The sequence below is a fragment of the Grus americana genome, chromosome 3 (assembly GCF_028858705.1).
Source record: "Grus americana isolate bGruAme1 chromosome 3, bGruAme1.mat, whole genome shotgun sequence".
NCBI classification, from domain to species: Eukaryota; Metazoa; Chordata; class Aves; order Gruiformes; family Gruidae; genus Grus; species Grus americana.
In genome coordinates, this window is record NC_072854.1 from 100,237,371 (window position 1) to 100,265,215 (window position 27,845).

At 36.4% G+C, this 27,845-nt stretch overlaps 1 protein-coding gene across 3 annotated transcripts in view; it reads left to right on the top strand.

Annotated features, from left to right (window-relative positions):
• Positions 1 to 27,845, top strand: part of SYT14 (synaptotagmin 14) — a 95,121-nt gene that overhangs the window by 26,573 nt on the left and 40,703 nt on the right. For 2 of the 3 annotated variants that reach the window (XM_054822030.1, XM_054822031.1), the window contains exons 3-4: positions 2,263 to 2,427; positions 8,932 to 9,150. In XM_054822030.1, coding sequence (XP_054678005.1) covers positions 2,263 to 2,427; positions 8,932 to 9,150 — 384 coding nt within the window. Of the gene's footprint in view, positions 1 to 2,262; positions 2,428 to 3,720; positions 4,682 to 8,931; positions 9,151 to 27,845 lie in introns of those variants that run through there. The other variant, XM_054822029.1, reaches the window with a different exon arrangement.

Below are 27,845 nucleotides of genomic sequence, written 5' to 3' on the forward strand. Positions count from 1 at the left end.
AATACCCCCAAAACAAACTGAGGGTGTTGTGGAACTGCATGTCTTTCTCAGTCAGCACTTTTACATAAATGTATGAGCCCATATTTACAAAGGACATTATGTAGACTCAGAGAATAATTTAATTTGGAAGGCTCCTGAGGAAGTAATTCACAGTTCAGCTGCCTGCTCAGAGCAGGGCTAACATTAAAGTTGAATTCTGCAACTGATCTAGGCAATCTGTTCCAGTGCTTAACCCCTCTTATTCTGGATTTTTTTCCCTTATCTCCAACTGGAATTTTCCTTGTTGCTACTCCTGACCGTTGCCTCTTGTCCTTTTGTATTGCATCTCTGAGAATGCAGAGTCTGTTGCCAACTTTTCTTTAATCCCACTTCTTTTTACATAGTGAAAGATGTTGCCACACAGCATTATACTCCTAAAGTGAAGTACCAAGATCTTGGCCAAGGGAATTAAAAAATCTGATAAATCTTGCTAAATTTCCTTCCAACCCAAACCATTCTATCATTCTGTCATTTATGAATCTTCTACAAATAGAAACAAAATCGACCCCCAAGAATGGGATTTATGGTACGGGACACTTAGAGTCTAGAGAAAACAGCAGGAAGAAATGGGTGTGTGAAATCCTAGCTTTTGTGCAGCTGTGATCAATCCTGAAAGATGCATCTCTGTGTGTTGAGGCCACAGAAAACACTATGAGTGTTAAGGTGTCTGTTACCTTATCTTACTCTCCCTCTTTAGACTGCAGGTTTGAGACATAACTGATAGAAGAGGCTATAATGTTTATTAATTGGTCAGCACACTACTGATAAACCAATTAACAGATTAATTAACTAATAAACATATGACTAGGAATCACAGTTCTGTAACTCTGTTGCTAATTGCACACAGTTACTGAGTTATAGTTCTATCACTTTGTTCTTGTAAAAGTTGCATCCAAATACTAATGAATTACAGTTCTATAACCCTTCACTTTAACCTCCCACATCACTTAGTAACGAATTTGCAATTCTGTCACCCTTTAACTTCTCACATCAAGTCTTTCAGATGTAGACTCAGTGGAGAGTCCACTGGGTTGCCCAAGGGGCTTCCCTCTGATATCCTGGCAGCCTTGGTTAATGAAGCAGATCAGCTTTGTTATAGTCTGTGGGCATCTGCACTCCTTCTGTCAAAAGATCTGCCCTCTCTTGTTCTTGAACTGCTTTTACAACTTGTTCCTTATTTCTTACGTTTCTAGACCCTTCTATATCCCTTACATTCCCTAGTCTCCTTTTGAATATCAAGCTGCCCCTTAATTACTCTTACCCCATTGGTCCAATTTGCTACATCCGTTCTCAGGTTTCATATTTCTGAAACCATTTCCTAGGTAATCTTGGTCTTAACCAGTATTTCTGATGTTGTTACTTAGGTAGTGATGGATTTGCAAGATTCTACCCCTGTAAAAGATGCCCAAGACTCCTTTTCTGCTATCTGCTTAATATCAATTACACATTCTTTATTTTATACACTAAGACATGTCAGTCTACTTCAGCCTTTTTTTTCCTCTACCTGGTTTTTATTAAGTATGCTTTATCTCTATTCCACTTAGCTCTTTCTTGGTTTATATGCAAGTGGCACAGATACCAGGGTAAGGAACATAACTTTATGTGCTGTTTCTCATTCTGTTTTTTGCTCATACAGTTTTCTACTTGTCAGGGAGCAGCGAGGGCCAACTGGTCCCTCAGGGAAGAGGAGCCAGGAGCTGAGCATAACAAAGCTGGCAGATGCAATGGCCTCACCAGCAAGGGCTTAGTCCCTCCTGAGCAGTAGTATCTATGAGTTGGACCTGAGTCTAGGTTGCCAAACCTCCAGCTCCTTCCAGGAAGGGGGAAGCTCTTAGCTCCCTTCTAGTACTCTCTCCAAGACGTTCTATCAAAAATTACCAACCTTGGCATCTGCTGATCATCTCCTCATTTTCTACAGAGACCTTGTCTTGTTATGGGGTCCAGTACTCCAGCAGAACCTCTTGCTCATGATGTCAGTCCTCCCTTAGATGAGGACTAGATGCTTTTCTGTTCTTTGAAAAGATGGTTGGAAGAGAAGAAACTGATGAAATTTAACAGTGTTAAACATTAACTCAAATTTAAATGGTAGGTTTCCATTTATATCTTGCATATATACTTGGAACTTTAGTAGTATTTATTAATGATCAATTCTGATAAATACAACTTTTACAAGTTAAACTTTTACAAGACTTTTAAAAATGTGTTTCTTTCTGTTTCTTTTAGTATCTCCTGAAGCAATTGGATTCCTGTCTGCTGTCGGGGTGTTCATTATTCTCATGTTGCTACTTTTCCTATATATTAATAAGAAGATGTGTTTTGAAAATGTTAGTGGTTTCCCAGATCTCGATTCAGGATACACTACAAGAAAGAATTCACAAGATAAACTTTGTAAGTATCTGAAATACAGTGTATTAAACTTAATTATAAGAATGTGCATTTTTACAAGGATGTGTAGAAATACACAAATAATCACTTGACTTGGGTGATGAAAACACACAGTGTTGATTTTTCCCATGACTGTGCAGTATGTGGAAAGGAAGAAACTTTTGTATTCACAAACTGCAGAAATTCAACAGCTACATAACCAAAGAATTGACATTTACTTATGGGAAGATATTTCTCTTGCACTATGAGAATACTCTTGCACGTATTTTAAACGTTTCATAATTGTGTATAATTAAATGTTCTCAAGTAAATTTGGGAATGGGATTATTGGGTTTTCACTCAGCCTATTAAAATCCTTCACCAGCCTTTTGGAGAAGGTCTTGCATTTACTCACCTGGAAAATAATTTCAAAGTAGTAAAACATTAGAAACTAAAGACATCTATATTATTAAAGACATCTATTTCTATACTTTATTCTTAAAAACATTGTTCTATTAAAAACGTGAAATGAGCAAAATTAGACCTCAAAAAGGATACTGAGGGTTGGTAAAATAACCCCTTTCTACTTTTGGACTATGGAAATTGAATGGGCTTTGTTAGCTGACTTGAGAGGAAGAAGCAGGCACCAGAGAACAGAATGGGAAATTTTGAGAGGGTTTTTTCCCATCTACCTCCTTAAAAGGTGCAGCTAAATTTTTATTTTCAATTTTCTTGGAGACAGAAAAAGCTCCCCCCCACCCCCCTCCGAAATTAAGTCTGTCATCTTAACTTTCCTTTTGCTACAAAACAAGTCCTGATGTTCCGAAATATCTTACCTTATGTAAAAGACAGCACGTATTTTGGGGTGAAGAAGTCTCCATGATGCGTGTTTTTGTGCAGCTATTATGTTAAAAGCTTGGTTTGGTGTGACGTTGATGAAAGGATGCAATTTAAATGTCTCACAACTTCTTCTTTGCAGGTTAGAATTAAAAAAAACATATTTCCAACTCACACAGTTGTCTTATTTTTGAAAATAATGAATTTTATTATGGCTAGTTGATGCTGCAGTTGATGAAAGACTATGGTTTTGCAGGTTGATTGTGGCTTCATTTCAAGATATTTACTTAGCTGCTTTCTTATTATTTTTAATGCATATTGAATGGAAAGAGCAAAGCTGCAACTTCCCCGATAAATGTGTTGAGTTTGAGATAGCAAAAGCAAATAGCTCTGAAATTGAACTTGGAGAAATGGAGTTGATCAGTTCGTGAAACGGAGGACCTTTCTGTATGAAAAGTTCTTGCTGAATAGGTTGGACAAATGGCATTTTTCAGAAACCTCCACCAAAATCTGAGCCTTCCCTCTGTGTCTTCTCTGGTCGACACACTTAGCAGTGCTGTGGATGATCTGACCAGTGTTGTTGGAGAGGTTGGCTACAGTGTAGCTGATTCAGTAACAGAGCAAGTAACGAGCATAATAAATGGCTTTCGTGCAGAAGATGAAAGCTCCAAAATACAGAATGATAAACCTGTGCAAGAGAGAGAGGAACGTACACCATCATTAACTCACTCTCAGGAAATTAATATGAAAGCGAAGAGAGGTATAGCAGAACATAAAGACACTCATTATTCTAATTCATTAGATTTTGTAAAAAAAGATACAAGTCAGGATGGAGTATCTGACCACGTCGTGGACAAAAACCAATGCCAGTTAAAAGGCAGAGATAGTAATAATCATTTAAGTGATACAGAAGTACTTCAGAATTTGAAGAATGTAGGAGGACCTTTTAAAAGGGAACCAGTAGGAGGAAATGAATGTTTTGTAAATGATAAGTTCTTGAAGGATAGTAACCTGAAAAGTGATAAATTTACAATGGAGCTATCTATGGAGGAACAAGATAATTGCCTATGTGCAGTATCAGATAGTTCTAAGAATCACTTGCATAGAAAAATCAAACCGTGGTCACCTGGAGTTGACTTTAAGAATTCTGAAGAAGTGCATAGTATGAATGTTCCCCAAGATTTAGAAACAAAACTTCTTGAAGTACAGAAGCAAAAATTATCGGACTCCAGCTTGAGGAAGACACACGATGACCATCCCAATTGCATTAATGAATTCAGAGAAAAGAAATCTGAAGCCTTTTTTGACAGAAAAGGAAAATCCATATCAAAGGATGAAGACGATGTGTCAACTACAATTGCAAAAGCGGGCAAAAAGAAAAACTCAAAGAGATCAGAAAAGAATTCAAGAGAGCTATGTAATAAGGTGACAGCAGGAAAAGGTGAGGAGTCCATCAGCAAACTGGTTCTTCAACCTTTCCTGAAACTTATGATACTTTCTACTTTTTTCACCTAATATACACATTTAATAATAGTGTTTCCTGTGCATGAAAGTAAGTCTGTGTTGTCAGTGCTTCATTCTCTAATTACGTTGATATTTCTTGGAAGTTAATTACTTTTTAAAGTATTACTTAAAGGAACTGATGAATGAATGGCTTTCCTGTGTTCTAACTTTTCTTTTTCTATATACAGTTTTTCGTACCTTCTCTGCAGTGCCCTGTGTGTTTTCTGTAGAAAACTATGAATTAATTAATACTGCAAATTAATGATTGTTCTGTGAAAGTGGGTTTTATTTTGTGTATTTTAAAAGCCTTGCATAAAATTTGATAAGATGATGCAGAAAAATCCCCTTCTTTTTACATTACAGTAGATCTTCAGAATTTTTCTGGGATACATAAGATAATTTCAAGACACAAAACTCAATGACAAGTGGCAATTAAGTGATTTTAAGTATAGAAAGAACTGAATGAGGTTTGTCTTAAAAAAAGTTGTAGTCTTACAAAGAAAACCTATATATTGTTGATATTGCTGTGTGTGCCATGTTCAACATCCAATCTTTAAGAATATGACAGTGGAATTGCAATAATAGTTTGTAAGAAGTAAAACCTTGCATTTTTACACAATCGTTTTGCAGACTGTGTAGTGAATTTTTAGAAAGCAACACCGGCTTTTCTGGAGATGCTGTTTCTGTAGAGAAATTAATTATTTCACAATAGAAATCAGGTGTTGTTGGTAGCTTGGGTTTTTTTCAGTGTGTGTATGTGTTTTTCCCTTATCTGAAAATTTCAGTTATTCATTTTGTTGGGGTTTTTTTGTTTGTTTTTTTTTAAATTTGATTTAGGAAGTGGTTTCCATGTTTGTATGATAAACTATGATCTTATCCATTATTTCTTCATGTAATACAATATTTGTAAAGTATATTCTCTATCAAAAAATGGCATTTTAGGTCCCATAATAAGCAAATGAATAGCTTTCAATAGGTTAATAATTACATATAACCTGTGTTAGCGACATAAAGGAAAGTTTTTAATAAGAACATGAATTCTCTTAGGGAAGTTTCCAACTAAGATATAAAAATTAAAAGAGAAGTGGCAAGGAGAGGTATAAAACCTTGAGGTTTTTTTTTTAATGTGAAGGAAGCTATTTTTTCCCAGATAACTGAAACAGATTTGTATTGTTTATTTTCAAAATGTTTGCACGGATAGCTTGTGTTTTAATTTTAATGAGGTTTTAAAGTTCTATGAAGAGGTCTTGTTTCATGACTTGTAATAATAGTATACATCCTCATTCTTTTATGCTAGGAACTGGAGAAAAAATATCTGTTATCACTGAGAACTTCTGGATGCTTACAAATGACAGTGTATTATCAGAGGCATAACTTTCAGTACTTCTTTCAAACATGTTGCTACCATGTCTTATGCTATTCCATTCTTTATGCAGACTGATTAATGAAGCTAATTTCCTATTTGTGAATACATTTCTTGTAATGATAAGTGATGCATCTAATATTGATGTCTATCACTATATTTTAGTCCTGGTATGCCCTTCTTTAATTATAGTTGTGGAAATCTGTAAAAGTTTCCTGGGTGGCAGGTTTCAACCAGTTGAGGGACATATGAGATACAAAATTTTACTCTGTACCAGCAAAGGAGTCTCCTATATACTAGCCAGAAGATATCCTACTTGGTGTGATATTTTCAGTAAGTGATCAGTGAAATTAAACTTGCTTTATAGCCATCCACACAATGGTAAGAACCATACCTGTCAGACTTGAATTAGAATTGATAGGCTAGAGTTGAAAGATCTAGTTGCTCATTAGCAGTCTTTTAAGGCACCAGTTTTCCTATAAATACTAAATTAAGATTACATACACATTTCATGTAGAGCTGGTAACACCATCTGCAGTTAAGGTTTCCTGACATTTTCCATTTCAAGACCTTTTTTTCAGTTTCTTAAAACTGTATGACAAATTTGAAATATTTGGGATAAAATTTGGCATGCTTTCTGTCTGAGAATTTTTTTTTTTTTAAGCTATAGTTTAAAATCTTTAGCTGTTTCCAGGAATAGAGTATGGGAAAAACATGCTGGTTATCTGTGCAAAAAATAAGTAGATTTCACATCTGCTACACTAAGATGCTTTGGCACCTTTGTATATTGGAGTATGTACTTGAAATGTGGGACAGCACTTTTCCCATGTCAGAGATGCCCATGTTCTTCTATGAAAAAACATGTAAGTTTGACCAAGCTGTAGATCTTTGGAAACTTCGCCTTTTGAAAAGGCATAGTAAACTCTTCTTATAATTTGCTTGTTAAATTCACTGACCGTCCCATTTGCACTCATATGCTTCATTGTAGGGGTTGAAGGACAGAGCAGGTCTTATCCTGCTTTTGATACTTATGGTTACCGAAGGACATTGGAAGTTGGAACAGAAGAATTGGGAATAAACATGACTTTTGTGAGGACAGAAACTTCCTGAACAAATGTGGCATGATGCAAGTGGTAGACTAGGATTTGAAGTAGGTTGGGTGGCAGCTATGGAGAACTGATAACGTGTGAAGGTGGAGAGACTAAGGTTGAAAGACTAAGGTTCCATGAGTAGTTGGTTAGGTGCAAGTAAAGAGAAATTGAGATTGAATAAACAGAATAAAGAGGAAGTCACCATGAGAGACCAAAACTGGGTGCTTGGAGCAGGAATCTGGAGTATGGGGCTGGGAGACAGGAACTTGGGATAAGATTCTACTCACATAAATGTAGCTTTGCAAAAGATGTCTTAAACTTGCAGTATTGGCTTTTCTGTATGAGTACCAGGGAGAAATAGACTTCTATGGGCAGTGATTTTACTCATACTCTAGAGGCTGACCTAAAAGTGGGAAGGAAGAACCTCTGTAGTAGGAGGAGGGAAACACTGGACTGTAAAAGAAGCCTAGATGACTGGCATAGGTTGAGTTCCTTTGATTTTAAATGGTTGAAATTTGGATAAGCTGAATACCCAGGCAGAGGAGAGAGACTGGCTGGGCATGAAGACAGAGACTAATGGCAGCAGAAATGCTGAACTACAGCTAGGACAGGGACTGGGTGGAGAGCATAAAAGCAGGGAGGGGAGAAGCAGTTGAGAATGGCTGGATAGCATGTTAGACAATATTCCCTTGCAGAATCAGGAGCTGAAAAACCAGCTTCATGGGCATCTCAGAGCTCTGCTGGTAATGGAAATCCATTGGCAAATCATATACCATAGACTTGCTCACAGACTAGTGGTAATGCTGAACTTTATGGAATTTACGTGAACTCTTTTAATGCCTATTAGAGTTTGAGATCTACAGAACCTCTGCACGGCATGTTAAATTTGGACAGAATCCATGTGAGACTTGGAAAAAGAAGGAGGAAGCTTTCCTTTTACAGAAATAAAAATGCAGCTGAGTCTTTGACTTGTGGGAGGAAGCCATACTTGAGATGTACTTGGAAAAAGTTGGCCACAGGGCTGGGCATTATAGAGGAACTGGTATAAAAGAATTAACTAGATAGATTATTCTGTGCAATTTTTGCTGTTGCCAGATGTCTGCAGTGAGAATCTGCATTAATTTCAGTTATTGAACAAGGGGCTGTTTATTGTAAGTTAAATAAAACTGTGCATGTAAACATCTTTCACTAGCATTTTCCCATTTGTTATTGTGAGTTTGAGCACTATTGACATAAATATCCTAAGATGATTTTGTTGTAGGCTTCTCTTTGTAAATCGGTTTCATTTCTATGTTATACTGCATGCTTACAGCAAAAATCAGCTGGGAATGGAGGATCAGGAGCTGCCTTTTTGATGTTAGGTATCCAAATGTAATGTTGCAGCAGTGTTGGATTTACTTTACATAAATGACTTTGAGCATTTTCTTACTTAATCAAGGGTTTCAAGAACTTCAATGTGTGCTGCCTTACATAAGTGGATCCATTTTCTGTTGAATAAGTTTTAGAATGCTTTTTTGGAGGCTTAATGATCTTTCAGTTTTTCTAGAAAATAAAAATAGCTCTCACCAATTACAAAATCACATAATACTTATAATTACAACAAGATGATATTTTTAAAATATTACAGAAATTCTAATTGAAATAGCTTAAATTTCTTCAATGATAACCTTTTATGGTTATTTTCTTGTATTCTCTTTTGAGCTGTAGTCGATTTGCTTTATTTTATTCAAACAGACAACTCTTATATGAGTAAAGACCAGCATGGTTCATCATCTGAGAGTGAAGATGAAGCACTGGGTAAATATCATGAGGCCTTGTCTAGAACCCAGAGTTCCAGGCTGCCAGTGGTGGATGGCAGACAGCAAAAAAACTATATATGGGAAACCAGACAAAAATATAGTCCCCTGTCTGCAGAATATGATGGATACAGTAGTGAAGCCTCAATAGATGAAGGTAAGAGTGATTTAAAAGCATTCCTTTTATTCCAAATTTCAGAATTATGTTCTGGATAACTAAGTCCTAGATGAGGACAGCTTGACTTGCAAATAGTCAATGTCTGCAAGAAATACCCAGATATGTCTTATATTTGTGCATGCTCCAAAAAAATGGCACATACTTGTGCAGAATCTTCCAGAAATACTGCAAATGATATACTATCTTGTTATTTTAAGTTTCATACAATTTTATCATTAGCCATTTTATTTTTGGAGGAATTTAAACTTTTAATTTAGGAAAGAAACATGGCAACTGTTGATGAATTCTGTGGTATTATAAATACAAAGAAGACCTGTTCTTCCTCTGTTGACAAGCTGTTATAACAGCAAAGTAAGTGAAATTGGTTATTGGTTACAGTGCATATGGTCATTGCAATGTGCATTACTTGAATGTTCTGTATTTTTTCTTTTCTTGAAATCACAGAAAAAATCTGATTACAAAGATTAGATTAATATAATTTTTTCATGGTGTTAAAAGTTGGGTGTAAACAATGGATGTTTTCTTTTGTGGTATATTTAGTGTAAGTTAGGGTGACGACCTGACTGGCTGAGAGGCTTAGAATTCTGCTGTCAATATTTTGTCAATATGCTTTTTGTGCTGGAAAATAGCTGTATGTAAGAACTGTGTCTATAGCCATTTTCTAGCATTAAAAGTGAACTTTGGTTGAAGTTAGGTAAAAGTCAGATTCTAATATAGTTACTGTGCTATAGTAAGGTATTTGTTGGTCTCCCTTCAAAGTGCAAAGGTTTTGTAGAGATTGATGCTTTCTACAGAAAAGTGGATACATGTAACAGATGTCTGTCCTTAAATGTTCAGAAGTGCTTGAAAAAAATTAGATTTTCTACTATGTGATGTAATTCAATTATATAAAAGTATGCCACTGAAATTTGAAATTAGTGCATGCGCATTCATGATTCCAAGTTAAGACTCAAAGGACATGAAAGCCATAACTGAAGTAAGTTGCAGAATAAGAGGATTCTTTTCACATCATCAGAAATTTTGGTTCTTTCCTTTGTTGTTAAATTGTAGGAAGACCTGGGAGTCTGAGTTCCAGCAAATAGGGAAGGAGGTGCAGAGGTGAGGTCAGGTGGTGAGAACCAATCCTTGGACATTGTGATGGAGAGGGACAACAAGGAAGAAGGATAGTGAAAGGGATATCATGTTTGGGTTTTATATCTACTGAGGTCTATCAACAGTGTTGGTGAGGGGAACATGATAAGATAATAGTTTTTTGTATGGCTTATGTCACTTTTGGGAAGAAAGGTGATGTATATTAACAGGAGATGGAAAACTCAATTGTATTTATTAGCAAGTAATACCAGATACAAATTATACAAGATGACTACTTTCAGATACCCAGAATAATGTATTTGTCTCTTTTCAAACTATTGAGGCCGGTTGTTAAAATAGTCATAGAATAATTCATGTTGGAAGGAACATATGACATTCCTCTTTCTATTTCACAGTTGTTCAGATTTGTTTTTATCCTACCTAGTTCATCTTCTCAGTGAAAAGTTCTCAGTTCATCTGAGCTTTCTACTTTGGCCCAGTAAGCCTTAAGCTCAAAAGGTATTGTGCTAGTCTGTATCCAGGGTTTTTGTTGTTGTTTTAATAATTGTCTTCCTTGTCATTCTCTCAGGTTATGAAAATCCATAGTCACAGACTTTTATCCTCTTCTGGGGAATGAGAATTCCAGTCTGGAAATCTATATCATGGTTAGAATCTAAGACAAAAGAATACTTGGCAAGTCCAAGTATTGCATCAGGAAAGTTACAATTGTTTCCCCCCCGCTTCCTTTTTCGTTTTTTCTTCTATTGCTAAAGATATCTGTCACCAACTGCTATCCCTTCTCAATGCTCTTTCCATTCAGGAAGCTGGCTGGATGTAAAACCCATTTATATATATGCACACACATATCCACTCTAAAATTAGTATGCAAATTGAATTTATTATAATGAAACAACATTCAGGGTTTGAAAAAAAAATCTAAAGCAAAAACTATCAAAACATCCTAACTTAGAAAATTGTAAGTTTTTAACCACATACTTCTACTTGCAAAAAAGCTTTAATATACTGTAATTGTTTTGGTTTTGCTGCTGCTTGTGAGAGCATTCTCTTCTCACGTTTTACAAGGAGTGGAGAATCAGCAGTTATTTAGATAGCCTGCAATCATTCTAGTTTTCTGCAAAGTGCTTGCAAATTAGAGTGATTTTCTCTTATTTTTGTAATTCATTAATCTCAATAAAATTATGTTCAACAGTATTAAAAATAGTTTTATGGTATTAGACATGGCAACAGATTAACAATCTAGTATTTTTCACTTTTCAGTGACCTGAAGGTGGCACACTAGAATAATTAGTGTTAGTACTTTTTGTGTTCTTCCTAAATTACTTCAAGCATAAAAGAAGGAATCTTTGCACGATGATAGAGGTGGGTTAGAATAGAGGAAGAGACAGAGTATGCCTCGTCATGTTATGATCATTACAGAGGGAAAGCTGCCCAACCTAGAACTTTGATGAGAAGGTGGAAACCTCATGAGGAAAGCCTGCAGCCAAAAATAAATGAGACCTGGCTATCGCTACCAAACAATTCATATATGTTCAGAGAAACAGTTCAGTGAACAGATGAGGTTAAAAATCTCTGATTCTAAGTGGAGAGCATCAACATTCCAGATGTTTCAGTGTAATTTTTAAAAATTCAGAGCTCCTTAAACTGCTCCTTAAACTTGCAGAATAAATCTATAGAATACTTGATGCCATAGGAATCCTGAAATGTTTAATTAAATAGCTGGGTTTTTATGACTGCTGAATTATTTTTAGAAGTGTAAAGACAAATGATAGAACCATTTCTTGATTCTTTATAGTGAGGGGGGAGCAAGCAATGTGTTCCTATGTACTTTATTTAATGAGAGAAACAACTGTCAATATATTTTACTTTGTGTGCTTGTGTTTCCTCATATGTACTTTACATTTCTATTTCTAAGACAAACATTTCAGCTGTACTTCCAGCTTAAGGCACCAATCAGTCCATATGTTGACCAGGGCTTGATAGTCTTACAGTGAAGTGATGAGAAGAGGGAATTCATTTTTGTCTCATCTCTGTTTCCTCAAGCTCACTGCAGTAAATCAGCCTCTGATGATATCGTGAAAAATTCCATCAGAAGTAGAGTAATATGAGCAATAAAAATGATATTTCATTTTCAGAAAATTCTTTGTTATTTTCTTTCAGCAGTTAATCTCTATCACATGTTGTATCTTGCAGCAGTGTGCTGTGTGTTGTCAAGGGAGTCAGTAAACAGTTTTACTAATAACTGTTTACTCTGCACTTTAATCTTCACTTTTTAAATTTATTTAGATGTGTCTGCACTTAGCAGGGCACACACAAAATTTCACAATGAGACAAAAATATAATCTTGTCTTTATTAATACACACTGTAAGCTTTGCTAAAACCGTGTCTAATATGAATATGTTTTTATTACTAAGACCATCAAAATGTCTAATCATGTTATTTTAAGGTTCACTTATTATCAATTACATAATTAGTTTATTACATCTATTTTCTGGCTGCACATCTTTAAAAATGTTTTATTCTGAAGCCTAAAAATGCGTGTGGCATGTTTTCATATCATTCTTTTCTCCTCTAGGTGGCCATATTAATCTTTCTTTTCAGCATATTTATATAGAACTGACATGGCATTTTGTATAATGTTTTCAATAGTTAAATGAAGAAAGCAAGATATTTCGTGGGTTTTGTTGGGGTATTTTGATGATGGAATGTTCTAGTAGCACTTCATTCTATGAAATTTAGGTTTGTAAATTTTGATTCACAAATATGTGCTTATGACCAGTGTCTAATCCACTTTATATATTTGTACAGCGCATTTGATGCACTTAGATTTTGATGAGTTTTAGTTTATATTTTAAATGAAAAAAATATTGTGCTTAGATGCAAGTATTTCTACAGACTGGAAGCTATCATAAATACATAACTTTTGCAGTGAGCTCATTAGAAAATCAAGATCATGACGAATGTCATCATCAAAAGTAAAATGGAACAGAATGGCAAAGTAAATGGTACAAAAGATATGTTTACACCTGAAATTTCCAACTCTTGCACAAATGACTCAAAACTGTTAATCACAGAAAAGAGAAACCTGTGTAACTGCAGTATTTCTTCATACCTGTGTGTGCGCTTAACCCAGTCTCTGTCTTAGGCCCGGAGTTCTATGGTCAGCTAGAAGTTTGAAATCTTATTTTTGCCAATAATCTTTGTGCTCTTTTTCATGTTATCCAATAAAATATGGATACTTATTGAAGTCACTGTTTTTCCTTTTCCCTGATACATATCCTAATATAACTTCCCTTTCACTTTTTATAATGTGCATCCTACTTCTTGTATTATTCCCTACCATTTCAAATGCTCTTATTAATTGTTGAATATGTAGTATTGTCTTTATGTGCTCCAATAATTTGTAATGTTTTGGAAGAGGAGATTAATATAGGCTGTGATTTTATACATCTGTTTCAGAAAATAAAGAACAAAAATAAGGAAAAAACACACACAAAAAAGCAAAAATAACACTCGATATTTCTGCTAGCAAGGAGATTATGAATTGAAATAGTGATCTAAATGAGGAAGTGTATTTGTTTATAAACTTTAGATTAAGTTGGCATTATTCTTTGTACTTTGGTAATCGGAAATATTTTTTAGTGTCTATATTGGTCATGATCTTAAATGGACCATACTTTCTCATTAACCTCAATTTTAAAAAAACTTACTGATATTAAACTAGCCTCTTTGTCTCCAGTAGTGGCTACTTCCTGAACTTTAAAAACTCAAGCATTGTACAGGCAAGTGATGTCTTTATGTCTATAAGCTTCACAGGAAGTACAATGTATTTTCTTTAAGGAAGCAGTCCCTTAAATTCCTAAAAATGGAAATTTTTAATCTTAGAAATGTTAGGGTAAATATATTGGAAATTAGAGTTTTGCAGGCAGATGTCAAAAGCTGTAGATTGTTCTTTGCTTTTGAAATCAAGATTCTCTGAATCCCTTGAGAGGAGAAAGGTGGAAGAGGGGAAGAAAACGATCTGTTTTTTTATAGTTAATTTGTGGTGTTCGTAAGCCCTGTCTTGCCCAAATCACCTCTTTAACAGCTGTGCAAAATTCCAAATTAGCAAGCAAGGGGGATTGATCCCAATGCTGAGGCAAGGTGACATCATGATGGAAAAAGAAGTAAGCTTGCTTGCTTACTTAGCATACTTAGATGTACTTTATTTAGCTATAGTTTGCCAGCTCAGTACAACCACAGGTTCCATCTCCAGCCTATTTTGAAGTCTTTTTTCTGACTTCTCAATTGATAAAGCCCCTCGGCTGAAGACATGTTTGTTCGGAGGCTCTATTTCTGAGACTGGCCCAAGTGCCTTACATTTCACAAGGTTTTTTGGAAACATATGGAAGCACTAAAAGACTGCAGTGAGAAAACATAAGTTCTCTTAAATGAGAATCTGCTGCTCTAGCAGGCATATGCTACTGGATTTTATCCATCTTTTCCATATTGTGAAGGTAGAGTATGATGTTATTTTTGTAGTTTATCTTCTCCACTTTTATTCTTCTCTAGGCTTTCGGCACTTTATGTTGATGTGTCTGTTGGACATATGTTTGCCTTGCTCCTCTGTGTCAATCTTTGCACGTGAAGGCGACTGTTCTTCTGGAAACTCTTGGATCTGATTCTTTATGCAGCTTTTTGCCTTTTCTTTCTCTCCTGTTAGTTTTCGTGTCTTGGGAGAAGTCTCTTCACTGAACTACTTGGAGTACATACAGAGATTTTCTTTCAGTATCTTCCCAACATAAACAGCAAAAGCTGTTTCATAAGCATCTCAAAACTGGTACACAGGTGAATCTCCCCAGTTTGTTAAAGCAACTTGGGGGTGTTCTCCTCAGTAAATAACTTCTGTAAAACAAGATCCTACTTCTTCAAACTTGTCGAGCTAAGGTGAAAGCCACTGGACAGGCTGAGAGAGGAAGAATGGATCCCTCAGTTAATCCCTTGATAATCATATGTTTTCCAGTTTAATTTCTATCATTATTCCGTGCATATAAGCAGATCTATCTTCAAGCCAAGTGTGAATGAAGACTTACTGTTTCAAAAATTCAGAGTGACAGCCTCATTATTGTTGTATTGTGTTCAACAAAATAAGGCCACGAGGTTCTCTCAAAATTGGTCTGTCTGTAAGTTTCAGATGCTAAGAATTACAGGCAAAGAAAATGGCTTATGTGGAGTGAGAACTATGAACTAGTGTTCAGACTGGAAGACTGAAGGCTCACTTAAATACTAGACCATAAACATTTATCTTATTTTCCTCTAATGTGCTTTAAAGAAATTAGTTAGAAATACAATGGAAAAAGTAGTTAGGAAGAAGTGGCCACTGATTTTTCTCTGATGTATCTTTATCAGATTACCTGCGAAATTTCTCTAGTATAATAGCTGTTGGAATCATAGAATAGAATGGTTTGGGTTGGAAGGGACCTTAAAGATCATCTAGTTCCAACCCCCCTGCTGCGGGCAGGGACACCCTCCACTAGACCACGTTGCCCAAAGCCTCATCCAGCCTGGTCTTAAACACTTCCAGGGAGGGGGCATCCACAGCCTCTCTGGGCAACCTGTGCCAGTGCCTCACCACTCTAACAGTAAAGAATTTCTTCCTAATACCTAATCTAAATGGACCCTCCTTCAGCTTAAACCCATTCCCCCTTGTCCTGTCACTACACTCCCTGATAAACAGTCCCTCACCATCTTCCCTGTAGGCCCCTTCAGGTACTGGTAAGCCGCAATTAGATCTCCCCGGAGCCTTCTTTTCTCCAGGCTGAACAATCCCAGCTCTCTCAGCCTGTCCTCATAGGAGAGGTGCTCCAGCCCTCCGATCAGCTTCGTGGCCCTCCCCTGGACTCGCTCCAACAGCTCCATGTCTCTGCTGTACTGGGGCCCTGTGGTGGGTTGACCCTGGCTGAAGGCCAGGTGCCCACCAGAGCCGCTCTCTCACTCCCCTCATTCACTAGACAGGGGAGAAAAGGCATAACGAAATGCTTGTAGGTCGAGATAAGGACAGGGAGAGATCACTCACTAATTGTTGTCACGAGCAAAACAGACCAAACTTAGAGAGGGAATTCATCTAATTTATTACTAGGCAAAACAGAGTAGAGGAATGAGAAATAAAATCAACTCTTAAAACACCTCCCCCCACCCCTCCCATCTTCCCGGGCTCAACTTCACTCCCGGCTTCAACCTTCCCCCCCTCAGCGGCACAGGGGGACGGGGGAATGGGGGTTGCGGTCAGTTCATCTCACGGTGTTTCTGCCGCTTCTTCATCCTCAGGGGGAGGACTCCTCTCATCGTTCCCCTGCTCCAGCATGGAGTCCCTCTCACGGGGTGCAGACCTTCAGGAGCAAACTGCTCCAGCGTGGGGTCCCCCACGGGGTCACAAGTCCTGCCAGCAAACCTGCCCTGGCGTGGGCTCCCCTCTTCACGGGTCCACCGGTCCGGCCTGGAACTTGCTCCAGCGTGGGCTTCCCACGGGCCACAGCCTCCTTCAGGTGCCTCCACCTGCTCCGGCGTGGGGTCCTCCACGGGCTGCAGGTGGAATCGCTACATCCCCTCATCCTTCCTCCATGGGCTGCAGGGGGACAGCCTGCTTCACCATGGCCTTCACCACGGGCTGCAGGGGGATCTCCGCTCCGGCGCCTGGAGCTCCTCCTCCCCCTCCTTCTGCACTGACCTTGGTGTCTGCAGAGTTTCTTACATCTTCTCACTCCTCTCTCCGGCTGCAAAAGCTCTCTCTCCCTAACTGTTTTTTTCTTCTTCTTAAATATGTTATCACAGAGGCGCTGATTGGCTTGGCCTTGGCCAGCGGCGGGCCCGTCTTGGAGCCGGCTGGCATTGGCTCTATCAGACACAGGGAGAGCTTCTAGCAGCTTCTCACAGAAGCCACCCCTGTAGCCCCCCCGCTACCAAAACCCTGCCACGCAAACCCAACACAATGGATTTACCCCATGATTAACAGCGGAGATGCTGGAAAGAGATGTTAAAGCATGGATGTCATTTACTGCTGAGAGAAGAAAACTAGTGACAAAACTCAGTGATGATTATAAGATTTTCAACAGGAAAATTCCTTTTCCAGCTAGACCAACTCCAAAGAGGAGGAAAAACTGTCCTCCAATGGGAAGGGGCTTTTTTTCCTGATGTGCTCAAGTGAGCAAAGCAATCTCACAAATTAGGTTCCTTCTGCCAGCATTTTGAAGTCTTTGAAGAAATACCCTTTGCAGTGATGTGAAGGCTTTGAAGAAAGTCACCCTTAGCAATGTGATGTCTCTGAAGTGATGTAAATCATACATTAATAATTATAGGAAAGTTTCCATTTTATTGTAAACTTATTATTTTAATAAGTCTCTTGTCTATTTGAATCTGGAATTTATGAAGGGATCAAGATCTGTCATTAACAGGGAAAAGTTCACATCCATATTTGTGGCTGATATAGTTCCTTGTGGCATTGTGTTTCATATAGATATTGTACATTAATAAAATGTAGAACTGCTTTGTGATATAAACACAAGGTAGTACTGTATCAGCAGAAAAGATCACTTCCTTGATGAACCTGGTGCTTTGCTGATTCTGAGAGTTCACATTGAAAAGTGGGTATTTCTTGTACTAATATGATCTAAAAGCTATTGGGTATGGGCATTCTTTTTTCTTGGTATTATGGTAATATCTAGTGATATAGGGGAGCAGTTTCTTTGATCTTTAGGCACATATACCATGAGACATGTCTTGTTCTGAAAGACTTCCACAGAATGGACAGAAGAACATACAGTTTTCATTAATCTTAACCCTAATTGCGGAGATCCCATGGCTCTATCCTAGAATGAGTAAGTAAGAAACAGGATTGAACAGCAGACTGGAAATCTCTGTGTAGACATTTATTAGGTGCATTGGAAAAAGGAATTTTGCCCTGTATACACCAAGTACTCTACTTACCTGCTGAGAATAGTCATGCTACTTGGTCGGCAGAATGGAGCAGTACTTATTACATGAATATGAGAACTATAAATGTTATTACAACTTTACATAAGAATATTACAAAAGAACAGTTGATCAGTTTTTCCCCCATAGTGCCTATGGATAAATGGATCATTCTTACCTTTAAAAGTATAAACCAAAAGATTTTAAACTGTAGTCTGAGATTAATGTTTGCCTCCCAGTTGTGCTTTTTTCCCCTAGGTTAAAGACCACTTACCATTAGGACTGTTTTTTATAATCTGATCACATTACATTTTAAATGTCTCTCTGGTAAAAGAGGAGCAATGGGCTATTTTAGCAACTGAACTTTTTTTGTTTTGTTACCTAGTCAGTGTAGATTATTTTCCATATGCATAAGTATCAATTTCATAGACCATGCTGTAACTATATAATGAGTATTCTTTTGGAATTATTTAATGAATATTTTGTCCTTGTACAAGATGAACAATGTTACCATTTTTATCTAATAACATGTACTTTATTGTTAGGATGACTATTTTCATAGATACTTTAATAGTGTATATTATTTATTGGGACTGTATCGTATCTGAGTAAACAGCATGAAATTGTGTCTGTAGCTTCTGTGGAAGCAATGATCTGCCTTTTTTTTTTTCCTTGTTAAAATAAGCTCTTACATGCTACTTAAAAGATTTTTGTGTTATAAAGTTATCCTAACTTTTAGGAACCATTGGAATATTTTCCTTGGGGGAAAGGAAAAGCTTGATATATTATACAACTTGAAGTCCTTTTTTTTGGGGGGGGGGGTGTTCATTTGATTTAGGGTGGGGTGTTTTGTTTGTTATTTGGGTTTTTTCTGTTTACGATTACTTTTCTTCCACTGTATTTACAAGTAAGCTGGAAATAGATCCTTAGCTAGTGTAATTGCCATGCTTCTGGTCATTTCAGTGTGGCTGAAGGTTATATGCTATGATGGAATCATGGTCTGATGAAAGTAAGGGGGAAAACTCAAAGGGAAAATTATTTTATTATGGAAATTCTGATTCTGATCCTTAGAGAGAAGCTAGCAGACATGCTTAACTGGGTATAAGATTTTCTGTGTGGAGTCACCTATGCCCAATTCAATTAAAACTTGATCTTTAAATTTGTAAATAGGAAATCCTGCTACATTCACCTTTCACACCACTTAAGAGTCTGCCAGTATGTATTTTTATGTATATATTTGTATATTTTGCTTAAAAATAATACAAAAATTTCCCAGTGCTGTTTGAAACCTTTGCGCTCAGTCTTGTTGAACCATTCTAAATTTTGTCCTTAAAAGTGTTTTTTAAAAGATTTTCAGTTATCGTGATATTCTATTTGTTGTAATTTTTCAAGAAGTTTTATGACATTCCTTTGCAAATATATCAATTTGTCAGATAAAGGTTAAAAATTAGATAAATTTTATTCATGTTGAAGTCACACCCAGCTTATTTAAAGGCAGCTTTGACTTAGAGTTGCAAGCCTGAGGATATTGATTTGAATTATGCATGACTGTCTGGTATGCAGTTCCATTAGCCTGCTGGATGGATAATGTAAACATGTTCAGAATTTTAAGTATCCTATATGAGCGGCAGGTTAAAAATAGAGCTGATAAGAGCATGTGTATCTGAAAAATCCAAATCTTGGAGAATGAAGCTACAAAAGGTTCAGCTCTTCAAGAGGCTGACTTCAGGTGTGATTTTCTTTTCTTTGAAAATGCTCAGCCCGAACAAATACAGTTTATGTATATGACTTGAACAGGTGACATGATTGCTGCTGTTTACTGCAGAGTTGACATCTGTACCAGAAAGCACACTTGTATCCGAAAGGTCAGGGCCCACTCTGCATCTTTTGGCAAAAAAAATAGGGGCAGCGTCTGTTCTTGTTTAATTTGGTCAGGATTTGGTCAAGATTAACACGAGTGATTAGACTCATTTCTTCATATTTTCAAGGAATCTTGTTTAGAACGTTATTTGATTTTACTCAAACTTTCTGTGGCTTCTAGTATCTCATAGTTCCTGGTTTTGTTATATCTGATCTGTTTGGTTATCCCTGTATTTTGGCCATTTGTAGTTTGGTAGTGCATGTAATGACTTCTGAAACTTTGTTTTTAAGTCCTCAGCACTAAAAAAACTGTGTTAATAAGATTTAAACCAGATAGTATCTTTTTAGAACTTTGTCCAAATTCCTATGACTTTTAATAGGTAGAAAGACAACTCTGAATTTTAATAGGAAAAAAGACAATTGTATCTATGTTGCATTTTATTAAGATTTATTATACCTTGAAGTGTTTCTGATGCATATGTAGCATTTGTGGCAATTTGATGAGTTGAGTGAAAATGAAAAAAAACTATTGCACTTATTTTCAAGATCTGATGGATACAGACCAGAAAACCAGTCTTAATTTTGCATTAATTTGTAACTTTCTCAAAATTATCTTCTTTGGAGTGCTTCATATTTGGCAATGTTATATTCTGCACATAACGCCAGAGTTAGATGATGAGAATAACAAGAGAGAATAATGATGTGTTCTCCCTGAACTTTACAGTGTTTATTTGCTTACGTCTTAGTATAGAAATGATCATATAAAAACTTGCAAGTAAATATATGACTTAAAAGCTCTTCTTGGAGTTGAAGTTCATTGTACTGCTCTGATATTTTTTTTTTTTTTTTTTCCTTTTCCTGTCAAATCTTGGATCATGAATTGTATGTCCACACAAAACTTGGCCAATAGATGACTCTTTACTAGGTCTGGTAAAATTTGGTATTTTGAGTTGATGATCATTTTCTCTTATATCTGAGGAATAATTTGTCTGTTAAGAGACTAGTGTCTAATGCTCTCCTTCAGAGAAACTCATCATCCTGCTTGATAATGGCTGTTATCTTTGACTGTTTTCAGAGCAAAATTCCTTTCCCTGGTAATGATAACCACTGCTTTGAATCATCAGCTTTTCCTGGTGCCATTTCCTTCCTGTTAACAAGAAGGGGCTTTAAAAGAAGAAAATCTGTGGAAATAAAAAAATTAGTTGTCATTAGTGGTAAAGGCAATCTGTTGGACTCAGAAGTATAGGCAGCAACAGTGGCCATTTCCAGACAACTTTGAGATTCTGTGAAGGAAGAACTTGAGAACCCTTTTCATGAAGAATGGTAGTTATTTCTTAAAAAGTACTAGTTTGCACTTGATTTCTACTCGGAGAGGAATGAGGGATCTCTTGTGTGCTTTTGTGTACAGTGCAGATAATCCAGGAGAGTATTATACAGAGGAGCTGTATATGTAGCATGTGTCGAGTGAATGTGATGGCAGGAGTACACAGCCATGGTGTGAATATCATCTCCACTGTTCCAGAGGCTAATATTTTTGTGAGTGGTTCCAACATTCAACTACATAACTAGTAGTATTTTGATCATACAAATGACTTAGCATAAATACCACAATGTAACAGTCAACTTTTAGTCCCTTTTCATTGTTCTCTAGCTTTCAATTACTTCTAAATTTTCAGGCGAGAAAAAAAGTGAGGTTTAATTATAGTAGAATGTTCACAGTAAAAGCATTATGTGGATATTTTTTGGCCCGAAAGGAGAGTACCATAACCTGAGACACTTCAAAGTTAAATTTTAAAGTTAAAAGAAATGCCTCTTATGAAATCCATGCAAATGTAAGTCTAACCTACAGTGACACTACTAGAAAACTGAAAACATTTAATGTCTTTAGTTCATATGTGTTTGTGGAAAACTTACCAGAATGATACAGTTATTTCATAACAAGGATAGGAATCTGTGTTTTCTGCTTCCATGTCGCTGGCTCAGATACTGTGCTTCAAAATCTCTGTATTTTAAAGCAAGGCTGAGCTTGTGGATATGAACGAGTGAGGTAAGTTTTTGGGGTTTTTGTCAAGTGTTTTGCTGTAATACTTAGAGATGTTTAGATAACTGAGGAAAGGGGGCAAGAAGAGCATTTGCCTAGCCATTGTTCTCTGGCTCTCTAGTGCTTAGTTGCCTTTGTGGCACTCATTTAGGTAGCTGATGTCTTTCCATAGATTTAATGGAGTGACAGTTGGGAGACAGTTCTGAATGAATCTATATCAAGTTCATATCACAATAATTTATTTTTCCTTCTGGTTGTTGCCCTTTACTTCTCATACGTTAACTCAAATTATGTTAGTGTCAGCACTTGGTTTTTGAATCCTGTGTAAATTTTGCTGTCTGAGTGGGAGAGAGTCTTTTGTTCTTAAGAAGAGGTCAGAATACAGAAACATAATGGGGAAATCAGTTTACTAACTGCCCTCTTCTTCACTGATTAGTACAAATTATTCCTAGCTTGTTGGAATGCAATTTGCATTTGAAAATGCCCATAATAAATTGGTATAAAGAGGCCTAACAATTTCTGTTTAAGGGAGTTTTATTTACTCTAGTTTATGCGTAATCTTGGAGTTGCATACAATGTTTCTGCAACTCCTTTCTGAAATGCTTGCTGAAATTTCCTACGTTTTACAACTTCAATGGATACATTGATCTAGAAACACTTAAACTCTGTCAACTCAAAATAAACAGCAAACTGAGAATGACTCTCTGTACTCCTGTTTTCATTTAAATACTGTTTCAGGGTTGATGAGATTAAATTATTTTATGTCTGCACCTTTTTTCATTCTGTTTTCCTTGAAAAAAATACTAGATTTTTAGATAGAAGAGAACCTGCTTATTTATTTTATTACAAATGTTAGTGTATGGCATTCCTCAATTTTTTGAGGGGGGACAGGGAAGAGAAACCCTTCCAAGAGGTTAGATACTCATCCTGTATAGACGGCTCAGATTCCGACTGTGTCAGTTTTCTGGTGTTTGATAAGGCACACAAAGCAGTTGTGGGAGAAAGCATATCACTTGTATCCATGGTAACTTGAAAGATACTTTGGAACTCAAAGGGATAGAATAAGCCAGAGTAATAGGTCTCATTATAAGGGCAAAATACATAAAAGGTTCAGGCATATGCTTTTAATTAGTTGCCAAAAATAGCTAACATAGAGACGATGCAATGAAACAATAATTCTTAGAAATGGGCAACATTTGAAATCTAAAGATGCACTCAACTGAAAGGCTTTTATCTTACCATCTTATGGGTATTCGGTCCATGAATACTAATAGATTTGCTATGGTTTCTTAATCATGCTTAGGACATGAGAGCGCACACTGATAAAAGCTAGTGTAAGTCTCATATGACTACAAGTTTCAGAAGTTCCATAGTGATGTTAATTCTCGTGGCTGTGATGCAGCTTCTTATGAATAGCATGGGCAAAACATTCTCTTATGTATTACAAGTACAGTGCTGGAAAAATAAATGTAATGAGTGCTTCTGTGTAGGGATAATAAAATGATTGAAAATGCAGATTAGTTTGAGGTCGAAGATACGGTATTTTTCAGAATAAGTCACTTTAATTAATTTTAAAATAGGGAGGTAAGCAATGGAGGAAAGTGTGAAAATGTAATATGAAACTTGAATGGATGCATTAGGATTGAATCCTGGAGAATGAAAATAGAACAATGTATGAAGTACAAAATATAGGATATTTGAATAACGATTTTAATAGAAATATTTTAATACAGTGAATAATGTTAAAGTTTTCTATTTGAACAGCAGTGTTTGTAAGGAATCCATCTTGTATTGCAGTGCAATTCTCCACATTATTTCCTCTGTTGCTATAGAAACTAATTCTAGTGCAGCTGTGATCGCTTATCAAAATTCTAATGTTTCAATACCCATTTCTTATTTTGAGTTATTTAAATAGCCTTGTCTTACTTTGAATCAAACTGCACATTTCATCACTGCTGAATTGTTGACTGGTCAAAATGTTAATGCAAAGTGATAGCAAATGCTGGTTGGTTTTTTTTTTCTTTCTGCCATCTAAGCTATCATACTTATTGTTAAAGTTTGAATAACAAGCAAATTAAAGCTTTTTCTCTTGATAAATTATAAAGGTCAATATTTGCTGTCTAACATCAGCATTTTGTAATGGATATTACTTCCTCAATGTAATCTTAATTATATTTAATACTTCATAAACCTTAAATTGTTCCTGTTCCTGATACATTGCCATGGTCTATGTGTATGTATATATGTGTGTTTACATATATGTGTTTATGTGTATATGTGTAAACTATTGTTAGAATGTTTTCAACTTAAAAGTCTATATCTTGACATGTTCATTTTATCAAAAGTAAAAATTTCAGTCATACTATATCGTCTAAAACTGGTCAACCACAAGGTATACTGCAGCAGAACGTCACCAGTTAACAAAGTATTCTGAATCTCTTTCAGTTCTTGTATTATTTGTTTCTTTGGGGTTGGGTTTGGGTTGTTTGGTGGTTTTTGTGGTGGTGGTGCTGTGGGTTTGGGGGGGGTTTGTTGGGTTTTTTTGTTTGCTCTTAACAATGAAAGTACTGTGCTGGTAGGTATATGTATTTAATGCAGGATGCAGCAATGTAACGAGCGTATGCAGAGGAGCTATACTTGCCTGTGAATTGTTCAACTACTGTATTATAGAAGGAGTTTTATAGATATTTGATATACCTGTATTTGAGATGATCCCCATCCTTGATTACTATAGTATAGAATTGAGTTTTTCAATGTATATTGTAGAAACGGTGAATAATAGGTTGAAAAGGACCTGTGGAGGTCATCTAGTCTAACCTGATTGGAAGAGAGCTAGCTTCAAAGTTAGACCAGGTTGCTCAGGGCCCTAGCTAGGAGAGCTTTTAAAACCTTCAAGGCTGTTGATTACACAGCCTCTCTGAGTAACCTCTTCCAGCCTATAGCCACTCTTATTTCAAAGTTTTTTCCTTAATCCGAATTTCCTTTGTTGCAACGTACACATGTATCAGTTACATGTCAGTTTTATATATAGCTTAATAAAGTAATTTTTATTAATAAAGCAGTTTAAACACTTAATGCTGAGATTTGGGGAAAAACCTAGCATTCTGGTTATGAACCATGTTAAACACCACTCTGCTGAGTATGTTTTCAATTGTAATGTCAAGATCTGAAAACTTATCCAACACCAAATTATGAGAAAAGGTGAGATGGTGGTAGGTCTGGAGACATACGCTGTATATTTCTAATGTTGTAGCAAAGCTACTGAAATGTTCCAGTAGTACTTTCCAAGATAATCACTGACTTTCTAATGACTGTACACTAATTTCATGTAGAGTGAAATAAATCATTTTCAATTTTGAAATTATCATACAAACATTTTGCAGCTGTAGCTGTCAGACTTTGATTACTAATTAACTGCTGTGCACCACCTTTAAGTCTCTTATTCAACAAGCAGCATCAAACAGTAATTTCAATTTAGCGATAGAAATTGTTGCTAGTATAAGAAAGGCTCGTGAAAAACAAATTTTGATGGATCTGCATGGTTTTTCTCTGTCACAATGGCTAGTAAGTTTTATATTGTAGGTATAACACCATGTTCATGGCGACATGATTTTCCAGTTAGTGTTTTGGGAAATTAAATGGGTTGAGAACGATGTCCTGCTCTCTGATCCTTGATTGCTCAGTGCTATTGTTTCTTTGGGTGGATGACATGGAAGACCAGTTCCTCTCCTACTGTTTGTTGAGGGCTGAAGCACTGTTCTGTAGACCCTCCGAGCCCTCTGTATTGCAATATGCAGCTTGGCCGCTGTTCTCTGATCCTCATAAGCTCTTGCAAGCTCTTATGACTGGTACCATGGCCGAATGAAAATATCTTCACCAGCCAGACTCATATTCATCTAGTCCTGTCAAAATGCAGAAAATTACCTGTTTTGGGAATTGTATGACAGCTATGGAAACATAGTACCAACTTTTATTACATGTAAGCCTAGTAAAGCAGCTGTCTGTGACAGTGGGAGGCCTCAGAAGTGCTGCAAAGAAGTGCAAGAAATTTACTTTTGAGTAATTGTGTTTCTTTATGCCTGGAGAAACTTGTTTGAGACCTTGCGGGAGTGAGTGGAACAGGCTGATGTGCTCCCTGCTGCTTAATCCATGCCTTTGCTGTGAATTTGTAGCCCTCTTACTAGGTGTATGAAGGAAAGATAGCCTTGGTTTCAAAGCATACCCATTTCCTGTGATTTCACAGTGACTCTTTTGCGTTTCTTTTTCTGGATGGTTGGCCCCAAAAGTGGTACTAGTGCCATTATTCCTAAGCATGTTTTCTACAGGCACTAAAATCTAAAAGATTTTAGAGGAATTTTTGAGCATGTATAGACAGTTTTCTTCTGTTGTTGACCTACTAGGTACTCCTGTAAATAAGATTGTCCTTGATTTTTCAGGGTTCTAGCTGCTTTTTTTTTTATTATTGGTGAAGTTATGAGAGCTATTTCAAAAGCAAAAAAAAAAAAAATCTGAATTTTCTAGAATCCTTTTTACAGGAATACTCTAATATACTGCAGGAAATACAGTCCATTTTACTAAAGCAAGTCACTGAGTGCATCAAGGAAAGAAGCCAAAAAAGTGCCTGAATAGATAAGAGAAATTAAGGTCCTTTGGAATTTCAGGATCTGAATAATTAGCACCGTCTCCACTGAAAAAGAAAATAATAATAGATCTAAAATACAAATATAAAAATAAATGCTTATTCTGGGAAATGTCTTGCCTCTCCTGGAATGTAACTAGCTGTGTTGTAGCTCTAGGTTGTGCAGATTTTCACCTACAAATATGGATATTCCCACCCATCAGGCGTCACTGGTTTCTCTTTTATCTCTTTGCTCTGTTGACATTGCTTTTTTCTCAGATCTGAACCACTTTTTTCTATGTCATGTGTTGTTTTATTTTCCCCATTCTTTTACCTTTCTTCCTCTGTCATTTTTGCATTGTTATTTTAGCTGTTTGTAATTTTTCATTCCTGTTTGCATCTTGTCTGTTCTTTATTCCTCTTTGCTCTTTCCCTCATTTTCTGTAGAGATCTACTAAACTTCTCTCCCTTTCTTTCCTTTGTTCATTTACCAGCAACCTATCACTTTTTTCTGAATCATTGCACCTACTTTCTCCTTCTGCCTTTTTTTTTCCTTTACTTTTTTCCCCGCCCTAATATTGTATTTTTTGTTTTCTTTTCCTTCTCTTCCACTACAGAGCTGATGATAATGGAAAATTCTGTGGGGGTAGATCTCTTAAGAAGCTAGTGGCTTGGAGGTTTCCATGTTGGTGGTGGTACACAATTCAGGTGAATTTTAGATTAATAATAATTTACAAGGCTTGAAGTAAAAATAATAAAAAAAATCAATCCCAGAAGAAACAGCTAGGATACTAGTCTTCAAAGTCTTCATTTCAGTTCCACACTTCATTGGAAGCTTTCTGTGATTGTGAGCACTTCTGAGCTGGATTCACAGCAATCTTTATTACCTCTTATTTAAACCTGTACTTTAGTTCCCCCTCTGTAAAATGCCAAACACGTTAACTTCTACTATTATAGTATTACTGTTATTCCCCATAATATATATTTCACTTTATATATATTAACAGTTACGAGATATCCAAATTGGGATCATATACATATCTTAAGCAGATGGGCAGAAAATTTAACTCATGCCTTACTGAAGTGGTTCATGCAGAATCATTGTAGTGCTGCTCTGT